Source organism: Schistocerca americana, chromosome 4, assembly GCF_021461395.2.
Source record: "Schistocerca americana isolate TAMUIC-IGC-003095 chromosome 4, iqSchAmer2.1, whole genome shotgun sequence".
NCBI classification, from domain to species: Eukaryota; Metazoa; Arthropoda; class Insecta; order Orthoptera; family Acrididae; genus Schistocerca; species Schistocerca americana.
In genome coordinates, this window is record NC_060122.1 from 421,957,270 (window position 1) to 421,980,932 (window position 23,663).

Genomic DNA, 23,663 nt, shown 5'->3' on the forward strand with positions numbered 1-23,663 from the left:
AATGTGATTAATGATGACAGTTCATCAAACTGGACCAAACTGGGAAAGACACAGCCAAAGATTGTTATTTATATAACACACACATTCAGTTATGTACTATAACAATTCAGTAGGAAACTTGCAGAGTATCAATGCCATTGTTACAAATAAAATATTATAAACTGAAAACTTGGCTGGTCATCAGGAAGCATATTATTTATTCCTTAGGCTTCTTTTTATCACCCTCCCTCCCAGCCTCATCTTTTTTCCAGTTTTTTAATAGAAGAAAGAAACAATTCCCATTCTCTCTAGGACTAGTACTTTCACCTAAGTCAGAGAGTCCCAGTCATGTAATTGACAATTTCATGGTATAAATCTTGAACCATAAAAGTTACAGGATTTTTATGTTTTACAATACAATAAAGTGATATTCAGACCACAATTAAAGTTTTCACAATAAAGTGCTGTTTTGCTAAATTCATGTATATCTTCCTCTTCAGTTCTTCATACACATGAATCAGCTTCTTTTGAATGTTCTACATCTTGCAGCAATTTCATTCAGTGCCTTGGTCCAACATGACATGCTTGTGGAGCCACATTGAAATATTCAAGCAAGAAAGCAAGCAAGCACATGCAGATTAATGCAGGATAACTGAAAAATAAAATAATAATCATGCAAAATCTGTGTAAGGGTGCAAAAAATATAATAAACTTAGAGGACGACAACCAAAAATATCATACTATGAACATATATGCACTCAGACTTATGCACAACAGAAATTAAAAGCAGAAGTACATATTTACATTATTCTGGGTATAAAAGTTTATCAGTCTTCTTGCAACATGAAAGCTGACCGTTTTCCTGCTTATAGCTTTTGTTCAAAGGTTTGCATGAATAGCAAAACTCCTTCAAAATTTTATTTCATTGCTTCTAAAGTAAAGATTGCAGCTGTTTTAGGGGGAAAAGGATAACATACATTCATAAAAAACTATTTGCAATGTACCTGTATTTTTTGTAGAACACATTGTTTAAATAGTAGGGGGAAAGTAAATATAAATACACATGAGTGTGTGCATGGGGGGGAGGGGGTGGAGAGAGAACAGCACATCACAAAGGAATTATTCAAGTGGTATAGAAATCAATGGATGTGATATACCTGTACAGACAAACAAACGATTGCAATTTCAGAAAAACTGGACGAATTATTCAAGAAGAAAAAGCTTCAGAAATTGAGAAAGTCAATAAAGGCCTGGTAAACCACTGGCTCATATGCAAGCAGTTATTCTGCTTGGCACTAATTGATAAAGCTGTTGGATACCCTCCAGAGGAATACTGAGCCAAATTCTGTCCAAATGGCATGTTAGATCATCAAATCCCGAACATATTCGAGGGCCCTGCCCATAATGTTCCAAACATTCTCAGGTAGGAAGAGATTCAGCAACTTTGCTAATTAATGTATGGTTTGGCAAGCAAGAAGACAAGCAGCAGAAACTCTCACTGTGTGGAGTTGGGAATTATCTTGCAGAAATTTAAGCCCAGGATGGCTTGCTATGAAGGACAAAAAATAGCGTGTAGACTATCTTTGGCATACTACTGTGCTGTAAGGATGCTGCAGATGACAACCAAATGGGTCATATTATGCAACAAAATTTCACCCCAGATCATCACTCTTGCTTGTCGGGCCATATAGCAGGCAACAGTCGTGTTTGTAGCCCAATGCTGTCTGGGGTGTCTCTAGACAAGTCTTCGCTGGTCATTGGGACTCAGTTTGAAGCAGGACTCATCACTGAAGACAGTTCTACTCCAGACAATGAGATTCCACACCAAATGTGACCAACACCAATGCAAACAGGCTTGTTGGTGTACAGAGGCCAATAGTAGGTGATGTAAGGGGCACCAAGAGCTCCACCCCCTATCTGTGAGCCACTTATTAATGGTACTTGCGGTCATTGCTGCACCAACTGCATGTTGGATTGATGATGATTATGATGAATGTGGGGCTCTGAGTGCCCCTCTGATGACTGGCCGATCCTCACGTTCTGCTGTCTCTCTATGTCAATCGTTTCCTTTTTGACATTGTGTTCAGCCACGGTTCACCTATTCCTGACAACACTGTTGAACAGTGGCATTGGTCCTACTCAATGTCAAGCAATTCACCAATTACTCCAACAGGCTTCTTTGAGCCCAACAACACATCCTCTCTCAGATGGTGAAATCCGCATATATTTTCCATGCACCTGTCTGCAAGGCACACATACTATCTAACTGAGTACACAGAATGAAATTAGCAAAGACTTTATGCCTTGGTAATGACATCTCCCCTGTTTACTATCCTTGTAAGCTGTGTGGTAAAATTATGCTGTAATGCCACAAATTCATCCATCAGCTACTCTCTCTCTCTCTCTCTCTCTCTCTCTCTCTCTCTCTCTCTCTCTCTCTCTCTCTCAGCTTAATAGTGCAAATGAATTGCAGGAGTGAAAATGAGGAGGAGGAACAAGTAAGATTCCCTTAACAGTTTCAGTTTATCATCAAATAAAAAATGCTTTGGAAATTTATCATTTGAATACTCATATCACTTACAAGATTTACACAGAAGAAAAGAATTGGTAACTAAGATTATGTAGTTATTACTGGCAGATGCTGGAAACAGTCTGAACTGTAACCTGAACTATACTACTGAGGAGGACATCAGGCACACTGCTGGGAACAGTCCTCTAGTAAACAGATTGTGTAAGTACAGAGTTTCAGCAGTGAGTCAGTACAGTGATGAAATCGCACATGGATGTGACTGATGCATTGTCTCTCACATAGGTGCACCATACGTGGCATAGTCTACATCTAAATGTTCCCTGTAAGAAATTGCTTGAATGGCTAATCTACACAAGCATTCAGTATAACCAGAAGATTTTTCTCCAAACCCTACTATTTCCATTGGGTCTTTTTTAAGGTAAAGTTATTCGAGACAGTGCAGCTAGTATATATAGACACACAATTTTGGGAATAAATGGAGAAACAAGAAACAGCACCTTAGACAACACAAAGGGCAACAATAATCATAAATTGAGTTTGTTCAAGAAAACACAAGAAGCTTTTCAAATGAGAAAGATCAGCTTCTCATATCATTACAAGAAACTGAAAGATCTAAAGATATTTTTTACAAATGTTCTATGCTGAACATATCATTTGGAAGTCACAGTAATTGAACACATGCACTTAGATGGTTCCAAGTTACTACCACATTATTAATTACTGCATATGTAAATAAGGAAAGGGAGACCAGCTATATAAACAAAAACTTAAAAGTCCTAGGCCACATTTCCATACAAGAACTGCATATGGGTTCGAATGTGTACAGCCTCAACAGGAAATGTTTTAAACTTCCTTAAGAAATTTCAGAGGTTGTCCATAAGATTGGGAAGCAGTTGTACCTGGAGAGTTCAATATTTATTTAATTCTGGGCAGTATTAACCCAGGGCATTTAAATGCCTATCTTTGGTTTGTTGCTCACAGCAGTATTTCCAACAAGAATAGGACTTAGCAAAACAATGATTGACAATTTATCTAAATCAGACTGTCTTTCAACCAACATGTGTGAGATCAGAAAAAAAATGATCTATTTCAGCACGGTAGTGAAATGGCATTAAAAAGGCTTAAGATAAAAGCAGCCTGTACCAGGAAGGAGAGAGAGCTATATTTAATGCAGAAGACTAGCTCTCACCAATACAAAATACCATTACATATACTACTGCCAAATTCTTCACCACATTATAAAAATGAAATGAGTGAACTTGATATTCATCCTCCTAATGACAGAGTCATACAGATTATGATAAATTCAAATGACTGGAATTCTTGAAAGTACCAGAAAGAAACACAGATAAAAAATAAATATTTAAATACAGATCCATTGGACTGATTAACAAAGTCACTGCCAGCAACAGTTTTGTTAAACTATTGGAAAGGTCAGAAGAAGTTACCTCTAATTATAGAGGTCTTCCCTCCTTCCTGTGTTCTGAATTTTTTTTGGAAAGGTAGCGTTGAATCATCTTTTAACAATTGTCTTACTTTGGCTTTATATTGAGGCTTTTCTACTGAAAAAGCAATAATGTTCTCACGAATTCACTTCTGGTAGAACAAAAGAAGAAAATTATCATTATGGCATTTTCTGTGACCTTCCCCAGGTCATTGTTTGTGCAAATCAAAAAATTCTGCTGGAGAAACTAAAATAGTATGGTATTAAAGGCATTTCCCTCACATGAAGAGAGTCTTGTTCTAGAAACAGATGGTCACATTATGAAATGAGGGAACAGAAATAAGACTAACTTCACAGTGGTGAAACATTGAATGTGGTGTCTCATATGACTTGGTGCTTAACCTGCTCCTGTTTTTTGCCTACATAAATGATTTACCTAGAATATTTAATGACACTAGTATACTAAGGGCCAAAACATATCCATACCAGATACTGCCACAAGAATAATTGAACAGGATTGGAACTAGCTCACAGAAAACAGTTTAACCCTTAATCTTACAAAGACGCAAGTCTAGAAAAATAAAACTGACTATCAAGTACCACACGAACAGTTCAGTGGGAACACAGAGGATGACTTCATATGTACAGTTCCCAGGCATCCAGCTGGATAACAAATTGAGGTGTCAGCAGTACAAAGATAAGTTAAGTGAAAGAATACGTCATTAGCCATTCCTCTTATATCGTACAAGAATATCTGGACTCAGAAATTTAAATTCTGCTCAACTCCAATGCTGGCTTTAAGAGGTTTGGACTTTGCCAGATTATTGACATCAGATAATGGCCTGTTTAAAGTTGCATAAATTATTATTCATTAAAGAAATACAGGAAGATATATCTTCTATGCATCTCGTACACTGCTTAAGTGATACTTCATCTACTGGAGTAAATTCAGCCTTAAGAAAAAAGATGTGTTCACAATTCTTATAAGATCTATTGCTGAGAGTAAAAGTAATTTTTCCATTTTACTTGACACTGTGATTTACTGATTAAAAAGAAACTAAATAAAAAAGAAAAAACAGTACTAGTTTACTAATATTTTAAGATATAAGGGAACATAAAAGAACTGATGCATTATTGTAATGTAGTAAAATAAAGTATTTTCAATATTTTAGTTTCTCAAAAATCATGATGTTGCCATTCTGGAAAATAAGTAACAGTCAATAATAATAATAATAATAATAATAATAATAATACTGCCAGTTACAACATAAAACTTTTCATTCCACAAGCCAATCAACCAATAGTTCATTCTGCATTCTTTATAAATTCAGCTGATTCAAACTTTAAATCAAACTTTTAATTCAACATTACACTACATGCACATCTTATTCAAGATGAAGTTTGTTACTCCCAAATTCACTGTATGTAATGTTAATGCCGAATACAAATTTTGCTTTTTTAATTTATGTCTATACATAGATGTATAGCCTACTACATGGATTTACTGATGCCCTTAAACTATCCGGGAACAGAGATGTCTTCTGTTTTGGCAAATTATGGATGATAATTAATCACCCATTTTTCTGTGACAGACATGTTTGCTTATCTGAAGACTTTACACTAAAATGAATTTTGAATAAAAATATGGTTTTCTAATCTATTGCAAACAATGGGAAAAAAATCAAATGAGAAACTTAGACAAAAGTGAGTAGTTATCACAAAGTTTCATATCTGCATATTTATTGAATGGAATGAGATAACAGTGAATGAATACAGTTATGCTTCCAAGTCCCAAAAATGATGTCAGTTGAGGGACTTAAGCAAGTGCAGTGAAGTGACAAAGCTCACGTTATGGTACACAGAACATAACAATATACAATTATACAGTGTACTCAGTGAAGTTGTACAGTGGAAAAATTATGCATGAGCCACTCACATAAACACATCCGTTACTCCTGAAACATTGCAGCTCATCTGGCTGAAACTAGATTACAAAATGAATTTAGGCTAGCTTTATTACCTATCCAGTTGCTTTAGAGTATTACAAAAGTGCAAATGTTAAATAGTTGTGAAAAACACATCTGCCTCAACTTAAAAAACTGATTGAAAACACAGAAACACAAAGACAGCTAAATGAAAGTATTTAATTCTTAGATTTCATGTCACTTCTTACTGTAACTGACCTGATGCAATATGTCTCAAGATGAGATACATGCAGTTTCTGTCAGGAGTACTTTATGATTCAATATTAGTCTACAATTAAATGATCAGAAATATTTATACATATATATTAATTCTGTTTAAATTATCATCAAGCTACCTCATTTCATTCAATATATACACAAACATATAAGATCCACATAACATAAAATTAATATGTAAACATTATCAGCTTTTCAGACACTTCAGCTTTGCAGTTGGTGCAAGAACGAACTTTCCTAACAGATTAAAAATGTGACGAAGACTCAAATTTAAATATAGATTTTTAGCATTTTTGGCAAGATTTAGGTAGCATACATCTAGTGACTTTTTCTTCACATCCATTGTCCTCCATATGCTGGTCTGTAATTAGTAGGAGAACATTTTGAGAAATTTAGTATAGTATTGGATACATGAGGTAGTGGCTCATTAAATTGCTAGACCAGAGTATGAGAAATACTTAGATGACTCATTTCACACTGTGCTTTTTGCAAAAGTAGAATCTACATTCAAGATACAATTTAGTATGTCAGAAAGGTTTACCAGCTTCTTCAAGGCTCAAATACAGAAACTATACCTAGGCTTTGGCTAAACCACATTTCTCCAATATCCTTTCTTACAAGAGTGCTAGTACTGCAAGGTTTGCACGAGAATTTCTGTTTATTTTGGAGGATAGGAGATAAGGTACTGGTGGAAGTAAAGCTGTGAGGGCAGGTCATGGGTTGTGCTTTGATAACTCAGTTGGTACAACAGTTTCTTGCAAAAAGCAAAGTTCCCAGGTTCGAGTTCCATTCCAGCACACAGTTTTAATCTGCCAGGAAGTTTCAATATCTGTTTTAAATGTTCTTACATTAGTCACGACAAAATCAAATTACAGGGTGACCTGTCATAGCAGAACACTGCATGTAAGTCTGATATAATGAATATTTACCAAAGTTATTAATCAAAAAACATAATAACTTGAAAAATGGGATCCATGAGAATTCCTTTCTTCATGTTAATCTTGAGCTAATAGGTTCTTAGAAGCTTTTCCTATGCACACAGAGTATCTCAAACCACCATGTTCTCATTAGCAGTGAAGAAAGAACATGATATTGTTACAGAAATAATTTCAAAGACAAAGAGATTCAAAAGTAGAGAGTAAAACATTAGAAGAGAAACTATTACTGAAGGGAATAATTAGTAGCTGCAAAACAAGATAGTCTGAATGTGGTTGACCACATTGGAGGAAAGGAGTAAGGTGGTGGATTTCATGTCGCAAACTGCTCTGACTGAAGAGGTGCACTGTGTCATTGAAAAAATGGACTGGGGGATGTAGATTAGTGGCTGAAACATGCTGGGTTGGCTGTAGGAGAAGAGAGATGCACTGCAACAGGCAGGAGTGTGTGCACTAGGGGACATATTTCTGTGGTGGCCATTGCTACATTGACTAGGTAGTCCTTTGTCAGTGCCTATACAGTTTTTCAGAGCAAGAGATGATAGCAACAATCAAGAAAACAACATGATGAAAAACCACATTTCCACTAATCACACAAATTTAAATGAGACACAAACTCTTTCATTTTGAAGGAATCATTTGTAATTGAATAAAATATATACTGCTTTCTCTTAATAGCACTTCAAAAAGCGATGAATTGTAAATATTAACTACTACATTTGCATAATTCAATGCTCCATGAGTAGTAACATTTTTCCCTCCTCATATGCCCCAAATAATTTTATCACAATACTTCTCTAAAGTCCTTAATTTCTTCATGAAGAACAGAGAGGTCCATATGATGTAATGTTTTGGGAGTAAATGTTACACAGAATGTGATATGCTGCAGATTGGGATATCCTGCAGAGGATTTTCAAACCTGTTACAGAACTACATTAGTTTTAAATCCAAGACTCATTGACTTCAACTGTTTCGAATTTCCACTATATTGCTGAGTAAGTAGTACCATTTTTGAGCCTGTTTGGTCAGTATATGTTTAAGAGATGTTATCAAATAAGCATGTAGTGTATTACTGAAAAGTGGTACAATGTGGTGCTCAATGTAGTACAATGACTACCACCTGTTGGTAGGGCAAACATATTAGTTAGGTTCACATATAAAAGTAAGCACTTGAAACTACAGTTTAAAACTTTTCTATACTTAGTCAGTGTTTGTGTATCTTGTTAAATATGATTTCCTGTATTTCACTGTAATTTCTACTAAATGTGTTAATAGGCCTGTGTGGTGTTCATCAGGAAAATGGTTCGTTCATGCCTACTTTAAATAGTATTTCAGGTGCAGCAGCAGGCTTAAATTCCTGATGCGAGATTTGTAAGTTTTAGCATTATTATGGAGCATACAATAGTGGAAAAACCTTGTGGTTAATTTCAAGCTCTCTAACCTACTTGTGGGCAGTCCAATCAATTATGACACTTGTAATATGAAAATGTAGGCTTTTCTAGGCACTGATAATGACAACTTTGCTTAACAGGAATACAATGGATGGTACTGACATCCAGATTATGAAAACTGCCTCAAGTTATGTCTAGTGTAGAACAGTGGAATTGCTTTGTGTGATTACCTTGGAGAAAATACTGTCTGTGTAGTGAGTATCTTCAAACTTAAGAATTGTGCAAATACTTTATTTAACAAGTTTCCTTCTAATGCTTAGTCACTACTGAATCAATTGTTGTAAAGAAAACTTTAAAAGCAAGGAGTTCTACTTCTATAAAACCACTAGGAAATATACAAGGTCAATAAATTATGCAACAACTGAAAGAATTTCTACCATGAATAATCAAAGAAAGAAAGAAAAAAATCAAAGATAGATTGTGCAGTACTTTCGATTATTATATTGATATTTGTTGATGATGCATAGATGAATTAATGTGCTCCTCTGCACAATATACTTAAATGACTGATCTAGTCATAACCTTCAAGTAACCCAAGTAATGATCTAGTATGTGCTCAATACCTAGCTCAGCCAGAAGTGTTTAAGTCCTGCAGTAAACCTATGTAAGACTGCCTATCACAGCATCACTAGAACACTAGTTACAATAATTTCCACAAAATGGATTGTCAACTTTTTTTTCCAGTGAGCTTTTTGAATCTCCATGTACTGCTTATGATAATGAACATAGTGATCCGCAAAGTATGTGTGGGAAGGGTATCAGGAAAATATAATAATATCACCTTGCTAAACTAGCCTGGTAATAAGTTGAAATGAAACAGAACGTTACACAAGCATCAGATGAGTAGAATTGTAAACTAAGCTGTCATGTCCATCACCATCGTCATCATCTTTTAAATCCACAAAAACAAATAGCAGCATAAAAGTTACCAAAATTTAGGCAGTGCATGGTTATAAAACTAACAGTCACCCTGCAATGTGTAAAAAGAAAACAGAACTATAAACAGAAAAGATGAAGTACAGTGTTTGTGACCTACCTGTTCTAGAAGGCGAAGCTTACGACGATGACTCTGCTCGCCCAGTCGATCAACAAATTCACGCAGTTCTTCAATCTCTTCTTTCACTTGCTGGACAGTATCCAGCTCGTGCTTGATGGCCACCATATCACGCTTCACCTCACTCACTTCACTCTGGCACGACTCGACTGATTTTGTGAGCTCTTGTAGCTGGGTCCGGATCTCGCACAGTGCTACAGACGTTTCAAATTGTCGGTCTCCTCTCGCCTGCAGCTCATCCAGCTTGTTGCTCAGGTTTGTGCTCATCACGCTCACCTGCTTCTGCAGACTGTCACCCCCCCAATTTCCTGTTACAATAATTCTGTCTACTTGTGTCAGTAGATAATTAAAATTAAATTTTGAGAAGGAGAATGACATACTTAATTTTTATTTTTTGAATTGCTGATAATGCCCAATCATTCTCATGCAGTCCCTCATACATAGTAAAGATGCTGTGTATTAAATTCAAATGAAATATAAATCAGTCTAATTAATGACAGCTAGACCAGCAATTTCAGGTGAATGCTGCAGTTTTTATAGGCTTACAGAAAGCACATTCCAATAATGTATAACAGAATGTTATGCAATATTTTGCACCAAATGAATGAACCTTCAAAAATCAGATAATACTTTATAACTGAATGGAAGGTGGATGCAAAAAGATATTCTAGGTGTATCATCTTTCAAATAGAAGACTGTTTGTTCTAAGAAACTGTTGATAAGTAAGTTAAAAGTAATTCTCTTGTTTAAGAGATTTCTAGCAAGCAAACGGAATCATTCATTCCCAGTAATCAAATACACTGCATACAAAATAATCTGGAAGGGGATGCTCCACATTTTTCTTCTGGGAAGGGCACATATATGTTAGTAAATACTACGTGCAAAATATCTTAATTGCGTACTGTTTACTGAGTAATAGTACCTAATTTTTTTATTCCTGTTGCTGCATGCAGCAGTTTAATGAGACTACATTTATTGTAATGATGGAACAAACTGCTTGAAGATAGCAGGAACTGCTAACGATGTGGTTGAATAGTATGTTACAAATAACTAGTGCATCCAACTTAACTATTATTTTCACGCCAGTCTTTCTGTAGTTGTTGATGCACCTTCCAAAATACTGACAACTTGTAAAACAGGACATAAAACTTTAATCAGTATTCAAACTAAATGACAAAATGGATTAATGAAAGCAACCACAACAAAGACATTTCTAATACAAATACAAAATAAACTACATGTAAATAGAGGAAATTGAGCAGAAAATTTTACATGATGTGTATGCAAGAATTAAATTCCATCACACAAGGTGGTTAAACACATCCACAATACACCACTTTCAAAATAAATACAGCATATTTTTACTGGTTTTCAGCTTTTATCTTCACTCATTAATACGTGGCCCTCTTCTAACAATTGCTCCTGGAAAATCAACTTCTTGTATCTCAAAAATGGTTCCACTGCATGTATTTGCTAATGATTCAAAGTATTTCAACCGATGTTCCAGAGCATGAATAACAAGCATGTTAGCCACACATTTAGTATAATGACTGAACAAAATAATTTGTAAATAAATGGAGAAAACACTTTGTACAATGTGTGATAGCATGAACTAATGCTGGAGTATGAAAATATTATCTTTGATGATTGCACGATATGCAGCATACAGAGCCCACCATATCCTACTTAATATTCTCAGTACATATTCCTAATTACTTAAGTGAGGCATCATTAACAAAGAAGGAAATTTACTGATCCCCACTGAGATTTAATATTATCTCAATAGCCAAAATATGAATCCTGTTGGGGTACACAATCTAAATTATTGTGTGTGTTTGCATTTCTTAAAGTTGTGTAGAAAGCAAAACAGGAAGAGAAAAGCACCATCTGAACTGAATGACAATACAACTTGCAATTGTTCAAATAATGCGAAAGGTTTTGACTACACAGATGAGGTGAAACAGAGCTCCTAGTCTACGCGAGCAACAAGATTTTGTTTGACACTGATGGAACTGTGCATCTCAATGGCATGTTGGTCATGTGAGGCCTCTTAACAGCAAGTCCTTTTTACATATTTCTCACCATGACCTATTTACAATACTCCAGTACAATTAAATAAAATTCACATTTAGTTCTACACAGCCTTTTTGAAAACACACTATCAAAATTTAAAACAGGCAGCACTGTTTTTTTAGCTTATGAATCCTAGAATTTTATCAGATTTCCAATCATCCTGATGTATATTTCCCTGGAGATACATGAAATGAGCTGTGCTCTTGTTGCTGTGAGCAGTTTTACTTGACTTTCTGCTAAGGACTTTTACAGATCTGATTTAGTCGGAGAGGAGGAACTTGCCTGAACAAGCAAGAAACATAAGGCTTCTAGAGAAAAAAATGTTAATTCCAACAGAAAAACAAATTTCAAAAATTTCATTCCAACAACATTTTGCCTATAATCGATAACTTATTTTTGTTCGGAGAGACTACTGAAATTTACAAATATTCTACACACTCAGTAACAAGGAATAACGATAAAAAAATAAACACTGCGTAAGTGGTGTTGCTATGTCAGGTCCCTGCTGCTTTTCATTAATGCAATATAAACAAAACTGAAGTTAGTAGTGTACCTATGCCATATTCATCCTACATCTCAATGCTGATCACATATGCCAGAAAAATGTAAGGAACTAAAACTGAAATGTGTAAGCCTATGCTCCCAAAAATATTGTCTTCTGCAGAATTACAGACGCAGTTACAAGGGAAATGGAAATAAATATTACATTAGTAAACTTGACAAAGATTTTCATATTAACAGTAACCATATTTCTGTAGGCCCCACAAACAGTTTCTTATTAACTGTAGCAATATTTCTTTATCATTTTACACTTGCTATGTCAGAGAAATTTCATGAGCTGATGTGTGTTTCGCACCATGTGCTGTTGAAGCGGCCATATACTATTAAACTGTTTTGGAAATAGTTACAAATTAATGGTACATAGAAGAGGTGTTACGAATTACAACAAATAAAAAAGTGATCTACAAATGATTTTCAGTGCATTACTCTCACATATGAAAGAGGGAAAACTTGTATGACTACTCAACAGAGTTCAATTAATTCATTTATCAGCAAATAATCTTTGGTTAAAGTGAACCATATGAATTAGAAATAATATGACAACTGGAAACATATCAATGTCCTGCTCTTTGTTTTTAATAACTGTAATTAAATGCTACATCTTGTATGCTATGTGACATATGCTTTTTATAATGTTAGTAAGGGAATTAGGTGACAAATTTGGCATTTTGGTTTTTGGTCATGTTAACAAGTATATCTTGTATTAATTTTGATTACATTAAATAGTCATTCTCCTTCCGTTCATTCAGCGATTTTTTTAATCTTCTGAAACAATTTGCTAAGTTTTAAGACATGCAATAGCAATTTCAAGTAACTTATGTGACATCAGTAACACAGGCATCTTAATTCAGTTAGAAATAATAACTCACAAATGTTGAAATAGTCTTAACACAATTACAGCATGCTGAAACTTTTGTTGCAAAGTAAAGAACACACAATTACATTAATAACTTATGAACTCCATCAAGAAACCCCATAGATCTTAACACATCTAATGAATGCACCTTTATAAACGAGTGAGTGCACCATGCAACTTAGTTCCCTCCCCCAAATGAGTGCATTATTAGTGACCCTCTGATTTCCACTTTTCTGTTAGTGTAAATGATATTAAGATATATGACTTACAAAATGGTTTTGTAATCATCTGCTTCAGCAGTATTTTTTGTGGGGCAAAAGTTTCAGGAAATCATAAGGTTCAGGACTATATACAAAGAAGGATTTTTCATTTGCTTAAAATAATTTACTTCAAAACATTACTGGAAAGTTTACTTTTATGGCTGATTCTCATTCTCAAAAACAGATTTCCAATGTTTAGATTTTTTTAAACAGATTTAGGGAATTAAATTATTTTCTTTATCTTTACCGAAAAAGATCTCCAAAAATGAAAGCAAAATCAATAATTTTTGCTTATTAAGTGGTAGCAGACAGGTTTAAAAACAGAAAATTTTCTTGAAATATGCCAAAAATATCTATCCTCCTCTTCTGAAGTACTTATCCACTTTATGGCAAAAATGTGTAACAATGATCAACTACATGAATTTCTTCATGAAAACAATCAGTCTCGCCTCAACTTTCACTTCTCAGAATTGCTCCACCTACTTGGCCGAAGAGTAGATTACCAGTACCTACAAAAAAATTCAGCCTGATGTAAAACTAATTATCCCTCTCAAAAAATCGCCTCCTGTTATTGCCTTTGTTTAATATTAGGAATCAAAATTAGAGGGTGAAAGGAGGGAGAAGTGGAGTGTGTGGAAGACATCACAGAACGCTACACTGTGAAAGGCACAAGAAATTGCGACTGTATTTACATCTAATAATATTGTGATAGTTGAATGAAATACAATTTCTTTTTATTTAATGATTCTGTGCACACAAATACACAAAGTAGATAATGGTCATGTATGATATTTCTTGAAATGGTTTTTGTTTTCAGCGAAATGATAAAATATCTTGGTGCAAAGAGAGTCAATTTTAACAATCCAGTTTGGGCTAACACACAATGAACTGAGAGGAAAAGAGAGACTGCAGAATATCACGTCTATCAATTTCTTATAACTGCAGTTACAAAATATTAAAGTCATTTCTTAATTCACAGAGAATGTAATGAGTAAAAAACAATGGAAATATGAAATAGAAACTTAGTTGATTAGTTACATAATTATTTCTATTTAGTTTCAGGGAGTGAGGAAGGGGAGAAATTTTAGTAGGTAGGTTGCACTGCAGTATGCTTGGTGGTAAATATCCTATTTGTCTCTGCTACTATCCAGATGAAGGGGCAGTAAAATGGAAGACCTATTAGTTTTTAACTAAGGATATTTTGTCTGAGTAGAGTTAATTGCAGCTACGTGTGAAGGACTATCAATGTATTAAACATATGCAAGGTGACAGCATCCAAGCTGAAGACAGCATGCAAAACATGAACGGTGAAAAAATTCACTTCACAGTAATCACTGAACAGTGAAGAGTTCTTTCTGAAGTAGCTACAGAGCTAATGGAATATGTAAAATAAAAGCTCCAACACAATCTTGAACCCTCTTTCACTGTAAACTTAGTCAAACTGAAGCTGCACACAAACATCTGTGGTTGATAGAAATTGTGCTGAGGCTGCTTAACATAACCCTATCGATAAGCAGTATAACCTTATAGGTAATCTTCACTTTGTTTCCAAACCAATTTTCTGTACAGCATGCACACCAAAAGCTTATGAAGTGCCCTGTCAACTTCCACTAAACGGTGAAGTTGTTTGGCGATGGTGTGGGCTGCTGTTTCATAACATTCTATTAGTCTTAATATTACTTTAAGAACAAATTATGACCTAATACTACATGGTCATGTGTGTGTGTGTGTGTGTGTGTGTGTGTGTGTGTGTGTGTGTGTGTGTGTGTGTGTGTGTGTGTGGGCGCGTGCGGTCGCGCGCGCGCATTGATTACCGAGTTCTAATGTTAGCGTGGTTGATCGCTCATCAAAATGTGCTGTGTATTATTTCAATCACTACAAAGCTTTCAAAGTAAAGCTGAAGACTTCTGGAAGGCATTACTCTAATTCTATCATCATTCTTCCACCCTCTTCCCCTGCACCCCCCCCCCCCCCCCCATAAACACATAAAAGAGGGAGGGAGGGAGATATATATTGGGGAGCGAGAGGTGAGTGTGTTTGGGTGGATGCAGAAAGAAACACACTATCCAAACTAACCTCAATATATTACCTTACTTAAAAAAAAAAAAAAAAAATCAGAAGTCAATGTACTCTGGATCTGCACATGTCAACTACCCAAAAATACATTTAAACTTCCTGAGAGACTAAAACTGCATGCACTTGCCCACAAAAGGCAAAGATCTCGACTTCAAGTCTCTGTCTGGTACGCAGTTTTAGTCGGCCAGAAAGTTTCCTATCAGCAGACACTCCGCTGCAGAATGCAAATTTCATTCTGGAAATAAAGTATTTGCAAAAGTATGTAATAAAGCTAACTCTCTACAAATCAGTGGCAAGTTTTAAAAACTGACAGAGGTGGATAGTATTAAGAGACTTAATATATACACACACACATATTGACCAAACAGCTCTTGTAAGGACTGAAACAGAGTCAGTGCCTCCTCAGTAAACAAGTTTGGAAGCCAGCCTTATAAGCAGATTACCCTGATGATGATTTATTAGCAATACAAAAACAGTTAAGGCTGGAGACAATACAACAGGTACAGCAAAGTAGAGTGGAAAGTGTCATGGATAGTTCACTTCATACTTTAATGAGCAAAAAGAAGCAAGATAATGGGTGGGACAACCAGCTGGTGCCAGAATAGGTTACTTAGATATAAAATAATTACAAAATGGAAAGAAGCAAAAAACAGAACTTGTGGAAGAAATGATATAAAAAAAGGAAATGATATTTTTGCTATGTAATCGACAACTGAATACAATTTGAAGAAATTAAAAAATGTTGGCATAGGAGGTGCAAAAGGTAAACTTTAGTTAAATGTCAACAAAAAAAAAATCACAAATAAATGTATGCTTTACACTGAAAGTCTGAACAGTTAGCAAGTCCTGTCCTGCAACTACGAACAGGATGAGGTGGAGATGGATGAGAAATGTGGAAAGTGTTTTATTCATCTCATAACACGTATAACTTCAGAATATACATCTGATGTACAGGAGACATGTCAGGGTTACAATTTATTTATTTAAAATTTGTCAAGCTTACAATATTACTTATTGAAGACTTTATACAAGGTTATTTCTAACACTATTTCAGAATTTGCATCCTCTTTGACTAACATAAGTTTTTATTTCATTTTAAGGATCCAGCCAAGGTATCACTTCATCCTTTAGTAGGAGGAGGAAGAGTATAAAGTGGTTTATGAGGCAGAAACTGACAGTCCAATAATGCATTAGAGTTTAATTTGTCGCTTAGAGGTTTGAATAGTCAGAATGAATCAGTGAGATACTGTTGAAGTTAATGCAATCAGCAGGAGCTTCAGAAACCAGAAGCTTATTTCATATCGTGGCTAGATGTACAAAAGAGGAGTTTCTGGAAAAGCATCAGTGACAAGAAGGCACGAAGAATAATATGCACCAATGCTAAGGTTCATAATGTCTTGCTGAACGTAATACACTATCAGAAACATTGTTACCTGTGAAGAGTGTTTCTTCAATAAAAGAATGAGCTTTGCTGGTTTCAAAACCTGACAATGAATTATGTGACAGGAGCACAGTATTACAGGGATGCAAAACTTGATAACAATAAAACTGGAAGAGAGGAAACTGGAAACACTGGTACTTCTGTCTTGGAACCACATGCATATAATGGATGGATGGATGGATGGATGGCTGGCTGCATGATAGGTTTTTGGATGCTCAGCATCATGGTCTCCAGTAACTAACTCTCAGGTCAGCTCAACAGCCTGCCTACTATTTATTTTGCTAATCTGAACAGTATTAAAGTATTTGAACTGTGATGTAACCAAGGATGTTTAAGAATTGAATGCATAGATAAAGTATGAACTGAAGATATTTCAGAAAGAATGAGTCAGAAACATACTCTGTGTGAAATGAAATATTGTAGGGCAGACAAAGACACAAACATTGAATAGATAATGGAGGATGCTGGATGAAGCCCATATGCAGAGACGAAAATACATCATTGTACAAGCTAAAGAGGATAGGATCAAACTATTCAAAAGACTGATGCTGTAAAAAGAAAAGGTATAATGCAGTACATGTCTAACAACGATAACCTTTTCTGAAATAATGATGCTACAATCATCACTGTTGATTATGCCCAGACATGGTTTGGGGAACAGGATTATTAGCTACAACAGTCTACTGGGCCATCAGAGTCTCAACTAACATGCAGCCAGTCAGTCATAAATTACATTTGTATGTCAAGATAAAATTAGTTCAGTATTGTGCTGTTCTTTTTCCTTCAGGAGTTTTATTATTTTCGTAACCAACTGTATCAAATGACTCATTAACAATGAACTAGTTAAAATTCTGGGGACCTGCCATTTCTTTCTACATCATCATCATTCACTGTTTCACTTGCCAAGATGGAAATTAACAATTTTATATTGACTTCCAATAATGCAACTAAAAACAAAATAAACTGGCAATGTTTTGCTATAAGGTCGACCTAGAGCAGAGAACTTTCATCAGCTCATCCACTGCCTACCCCTCCTGCCTCTCATTTAAGTTTGTTTTTAATTAAGTTATTATATAGGAATGAGTATGGTTCTTAATATGTTTAGAGCACTTCAAAAGTGAAAGCAACTTTGTTCCAAAAATAATAGTTCAGTAGGAAAAAATCTCTCATCAATGTACAACAATGTGTACCAAACACTTGTTAAACGAGTTGTTTTATATGTGGTTTGGCAGACTTTCATCACTGGTTTTCACATCTTTCTTTTGTTATTGTATATTTTACAGTGTATGAAATAGTGCAAAAATTAAAGGTGCTAAGAGTTATTATTTAGATAAAACCAAGAGCCTTTTAAAAATACATTATCCTACAATAAATTCTAACATCAAAACATTCACATGACAGGACAAAACACACAAAACTTAAGTAAGTTAAACAAAAATTTTTTATTCAACAGACATGCAATAAAAAATAAGAAGCTGCAAAACTCTCCACCAAATCATATGAATATTTAGGCCCTAAGAATTCACAAGCATATTTTTGTTTCGAAACAATAAAAAAGTGGCTGCACAAAATGACAGGAATTTACATGCACAAAATAGATTTGCATTTTTAGTTCTCTTAAGTAACTTGTTCCCTTTCTTTTGGTTCAACTAAGTGGTGTCTATCACTGATTCATTAGTTACCAATCAGTTCTAATGTTCCATCATTCTTCGGTTTCACATCGCTGCACCTCTCAGTGGGACTGGGAATCGGTCTGTGTTATCACAACTGCAGCTACTGACAAATTTCTGGTGTTTTATAGCTTTAGTTGTGTTCAACAGCAGCAAATAAAAATATTTTCTAGAATGTTTCAGACATTAGTGAGTTATAGAGTAGTAAATTTTATTTTTTATTAATGTCAGTCTTGAAATGCATTGCCATTTCAAATCACAAGATCTGTTAAGGAAATGAATACATGTGAAGTTGAAATTTACCATGCATGATATCAGAGCAATTAGTTACATTTTTTTTCTTTATTGTATTAGATTATGCATCATAAAATGAGCAGGAAATATGACTGGCTATTTTCACTGGACTGAACAATTACATTGTAGTTAAGAAATGAAGTGGTGGAGCTCTTAAAATTACTTTGTTCACTATGCACCATATTGGAATATAGCTCTACAATCCTCCCTCACTCACTCATAGTAAGTGCTTAATTAATACAAAAATATTTTATTTAGTTTTTGGTATGTAATTTTGAAAGGAACATCTTACATTTGCAATTGCATTAACAATAAAAGCTGATGATTTTATTCAAATAAACATTTAGTATAATTTTTATTCCAAGTCATTCCTTCAACATCAAATTATTTGTTGTTTACTGCATTGCTACAGCTAAATAATAATGATGTGCTTCCTGTTCCATATATCTGTGTAACAGTTTTATGCTTTGAAACATCTAACGAGTGTGGCAAGTTTTTTTGTCATGAGGAGTATTAAGCAACTCAAATGATTACTACATGGGTTTTAAAAGGCAAAGACTTACAGTAATTTAGGAGCATTTAATATTTAATATTTCAGAGAGGTGAAGAGATGGAAAATAAATATTTCAGTACCCTTGAATTGGCTTTTCCAGTATATCCCGAGTTTAGTGTCATCCACAGTTCAATACAGAAGGCCATATCCATATTGTAACAGGAGTAGAAATTGCTACTGCAAAATGTGTGTTCAACTATCTAGGGGCAGCATTAATGACAGGAAATATGCACAAGAAATTTACTAAATGAGATTTTCGTTTTGTAAGACAGAATGAAATATCAGCCCATTGTTTTATTTTCTTCTTAATGTATATTTTCTTTTCTTTTTTCTAATGCAATGGGCTGATGAGAATTATAATGAATAGCAGATGGTCTAAGTATCAAAATGGAATCAGTGAGAGCTGTATAATTTTGAATAGCTGCCGTTACTGGTTTTAAGATTGATGCAAACTGATGCTGTATCAATACAAACATCACATTACTTTTTGGATTACAGGCCAGGGTAATCAGCCAGTATGTCCGAAGTTAATTTACTTACTCACAAAACTTTCCAATAAATTGGTACGATAATCTATGGATATTACAAAGAGCACAAAAAAGTATTTTAAATGAACCACATTCACAGCATCTGTTCTCAGTACATTACTTCACTGGCCTACCATGGTATACTGTTTGGTGAAAAGTTTTCAGTAATGAATGAAGGTTAAATTAAGAAAAAATAATAAATAAAAAGAGATGAGGTTGATATTTACCCGTACTCCCGGCTGCCTCCACTATAAAGGAAAAGAACAGAAAGAGGAATAAAAATGGAAGAAAGGGTACTGCTTATAGTCTCGATAAGTAGTTTTAATGCATGTCAGTTTTTTTTTTTTTACTGTGAATAATACATTCTGATACCTTTTAATACTATTATGTCTCTAAAGGAAGTTACCGGGAGACTGCATGGCTGAAACAAGCAGTTAGGTACATATGTTACAGCAAATGTAATTGGGAACAGCCTTGTGAAATGAGACATTTGTAACAATGTGTGTTAAATAACATTCATTCCATCCAGCAATTTTTGTTGCCGTGATAGCTGTTTCAGTAGACAACAGAATCAATAACAAAACTTGAGCTTGGTTTGGTACCAGGACAAGCATAGGCAAAATTTATGCTTCCTCAAAATCTTAGATTAAAACAGATTCTTTTCTTTGTGCACTAAAGGGTCCTTGTTGTCAATAATACTAAAAGATATTAACACAGATAATAGAAGATTTTAATTTTTGTATATCAAATTACTTTGTGGCTAACAAATGATGGAATAGAACTGACATGTTAAAAGTGATGGTTAAAGTATTAATTTGTCATTATAACTAATGCAGTATACACCACTTCTACAAGCATCATCTGTTAAAAGTGGTGTTAAAATATATTATATCTATGAATATTTCAGAGGAACAATTAACTACAATTAATTCCAAGCAAATAAATTCATGACAGTAATGGTCAGTTTTAACTAAACCACTCCCATGCAAACACGATTATGTAGGTCAACTGCAGCAACATTAAGTATGGATTATAAATTGCAGGCAACAGCTAGATAACAGTTCTGATATGCATTTTACCTAACAGAAATATTGCTATTGATACATGAATGAATTGCAAGAAATGAAAATACCACAACTCGTGAAGTAAGATGTTCATATGTTTGATAGTACTGAACATACAAGATTTTTCAACAAAAATTGCATAGGGAATGAAATGATAGGGTCCATGCAATGCACAAAAATATAAATTTTGGTATAAATTCTCACATGTAGTCATTTCACAAAGCTGGAAAGGATAATATGAAATGTCAAGGTACTTGTGAATTCGTTTACAATAACTCATAAATCTCTACAATATTTAGTTTAAGTTATGATGATTAAGAAGCAACAAAATTTCAAACAGTTTGTTGCATTTGTTAAGGCAAAACGCACTTAACAAAGATGAAAGGTGACTGATTCCTATGGCAGACAGTTGCCTATATATGGTTTGAGTTACTGATTTCATACTAGGACACCCAAATTTTCCATCTATTCTGTGCATGATCCTTAAACAAGATCAGTAAAGTGAAAGTTAAACTGACTGTATTTATGGAACAGTGAAGCCAAAAGTTTATTGAGTTTTAAATATCAAACAAGATTTTAGTTGGAAGTAAAAAGCTGCAGTGTAGAAACTGTACACTAAATGCTAGCTGACTGAAAAACAGCACAAGAAAAATTATTATTGTAACTAACTATATGGGTAATAAGTTTTATTCAGAATTCTCATTACAAATTTCTATAAAAATGTGCACAATCACAAACATATGAAGGCAATAGTGTATATTACTGTCTGGATGCCAAAGATCATTTTCATTTTATGATAACTCATATTTCAAAAGACCAGTTCTTACACATTTTGGCCGGTACGTTCACCTACATTCCCGAAAGAACTGGTAATTTTTCAATTATGCATCTCAGTTTATTCCTCTAGTAATTTGGAAACAAGTACTGTAAATTTATAAAACATAAAATGTAAAACATATGAATTAGAAAAGTACCCCATGAGCATTTTATATTAGATTTTACATCACAACTTGAAAAATTTAGATCAGGATAAAAAATAGCTGTACACTATCAAAACATTGTGGATTTTTTTATGAAACCAAATAAAAATTAGTAACAGTCACATTCACCAGATAAAGGGTTAACAAATTGTTTGACAGCAGCAGCACAAGTTGTCAACAATTAAGCTTTTGGAACCAAATATTATTTCTTTTAAAATGTGAGGGAAACTGCAAAATGGAAATACCAACTACACTTGAAAAAAGTATAAAGAATAGGCTATGAAGTTACTTAGATCTCAAATACTGTAACTGGCGAGTTATAATGGTGACTCTAGCAAATTATATTCAAATATATGAACCATTGCAAAATAGTAAAACTGTATGGAACAAAATGTTTAATGAATGCAGGTGATAGAGTAAGGATGTAGATTCACAAACATGATGGCTGTGAAAACAAAAAAATCTATTAATGGAATACAGTTGGTACAGTTACTGGGAAAATAAGAGGGAAAACAGAAGTAGAAAAAAAAAGATGAAAGAAGCCATGAGTAAAGGCATGCACAATTATGAATTCATGGTACCATGAAAGGAAATGAGATTATAAATGCCAATATGAGTAAATGGAAGAAAATTTAATGAAGTGTGTTGTGGTATTCTTGCATGTAGCACACAGTTAGTACCACTGCAGACTTCTGAAGCACTGATACAAAGATTAAAGAATAAAATTGTTTTAGCAATGAATTAAGCATGCTAATTTTGTGTGTCTGCTGTAGATGATCTTTATTCTTCTCAACCGATATACGTAATTTTGTCAAAATTTGTTTATCTTGCTATATATATATACACTGTTGCTATATATATATATATATATATATAGCTAGCAAGATAAAGAAATATATATAGCAACAGTTTGTTGCGAAAGCTTGAATTTTGTGTGTATGTTTGTGTTTGTTTGTGTGTCTATCGACGTGCCAGCGCTTTCGTTTGGTAAGTCACATCATCTTCGTTTTTAGATATATTTTTCCCACATGGAATGCCAGCGCTTTTTATATATATATATATAGGGGGAAAAAAGGACGGGTATACGCGCGCGCGCGCACGCACGCGCACGCACACACACACACACACACACACACACACACACACACACACACACACACACACATCCATCCACACATATACAGACACAAGCAGACATATTTAAAGACAAATATGTCTGCTTGCGTCTATATGTGTGGATGGATATGTGTGTGTGAGCACGCGCGAGTGTATACCCGTCCTTTTTTCCCCCCTAAGGTAAGTCTTTCCGCTCCCGGGATTGGAATGACTCCTTACCCTCTCCCTTAAAACCCACATCCTTTCGTATTTCCCCTCCTTCCCTCTTTCCTGATGAGGCAACAGTTTGTTGCGAAAGCTTGAATTTTGTGTGTATGTTTGTGTGTCTATCGACCTGCCAGCGCTTTCGTTCGGTAAGTCACATCATCTTTGTTTTTAGATTATCCCACCTTCCCCCCCCCCCCCCCCTCTCCTCCCCTACTCCCAAGTCTTGTTACTGATTCCCACTGCAGTTTTCTTATTCTTTCAAAGCTTTCATTTTCTTGTATTTTACAAAGCAAATCCTTACTTACAGTTGGCTGTTATTAATTTGTACGTGATAGAAGTGTTGTTACTAGTTTTGTAAGAAATAATTTTGACAATTAAGAAAAGCATATGG

At 34.6% G+C, this 23,663-nt stretch overlaps 1 protein-coding gene across 4 annotated transcripts in view; it reads right to left on the reverse strand.

The window, feature by feature from the left end:
• Window positions 1–23,663, reverse strand: part of LOC124614002 (glucose transporter type 1) — a 499,751-nt gene that overhangs the window by 252,671 nt on the left and 223,417 nt on the right. For 2 of the 4 annotated variants that reach the window (XM_047142809.1, XM_047142807.1), the window contains 2 exons: window positions 20,133–20,153; window positions 9,577–9,883 (listed from right to left, as the gene is read on the reverse strand). In XM_047142809.1, the coding sequence (XP_046998765.1) occupies window positions 9,577–9,861 (285 nt within the window). In that variant the 5' untranslated portion in view covers window positions 9,862–9,883; window positions 20,133–20,153. The remainder of the gene's footprint in view (window positions 1–9,576; window positions 9,884–20,132; window positions 20,154–23,663) is intronic. The other 2 variants (XM_047142810.1, XM_047142808.1) reach the window with 2 other exon arrangements.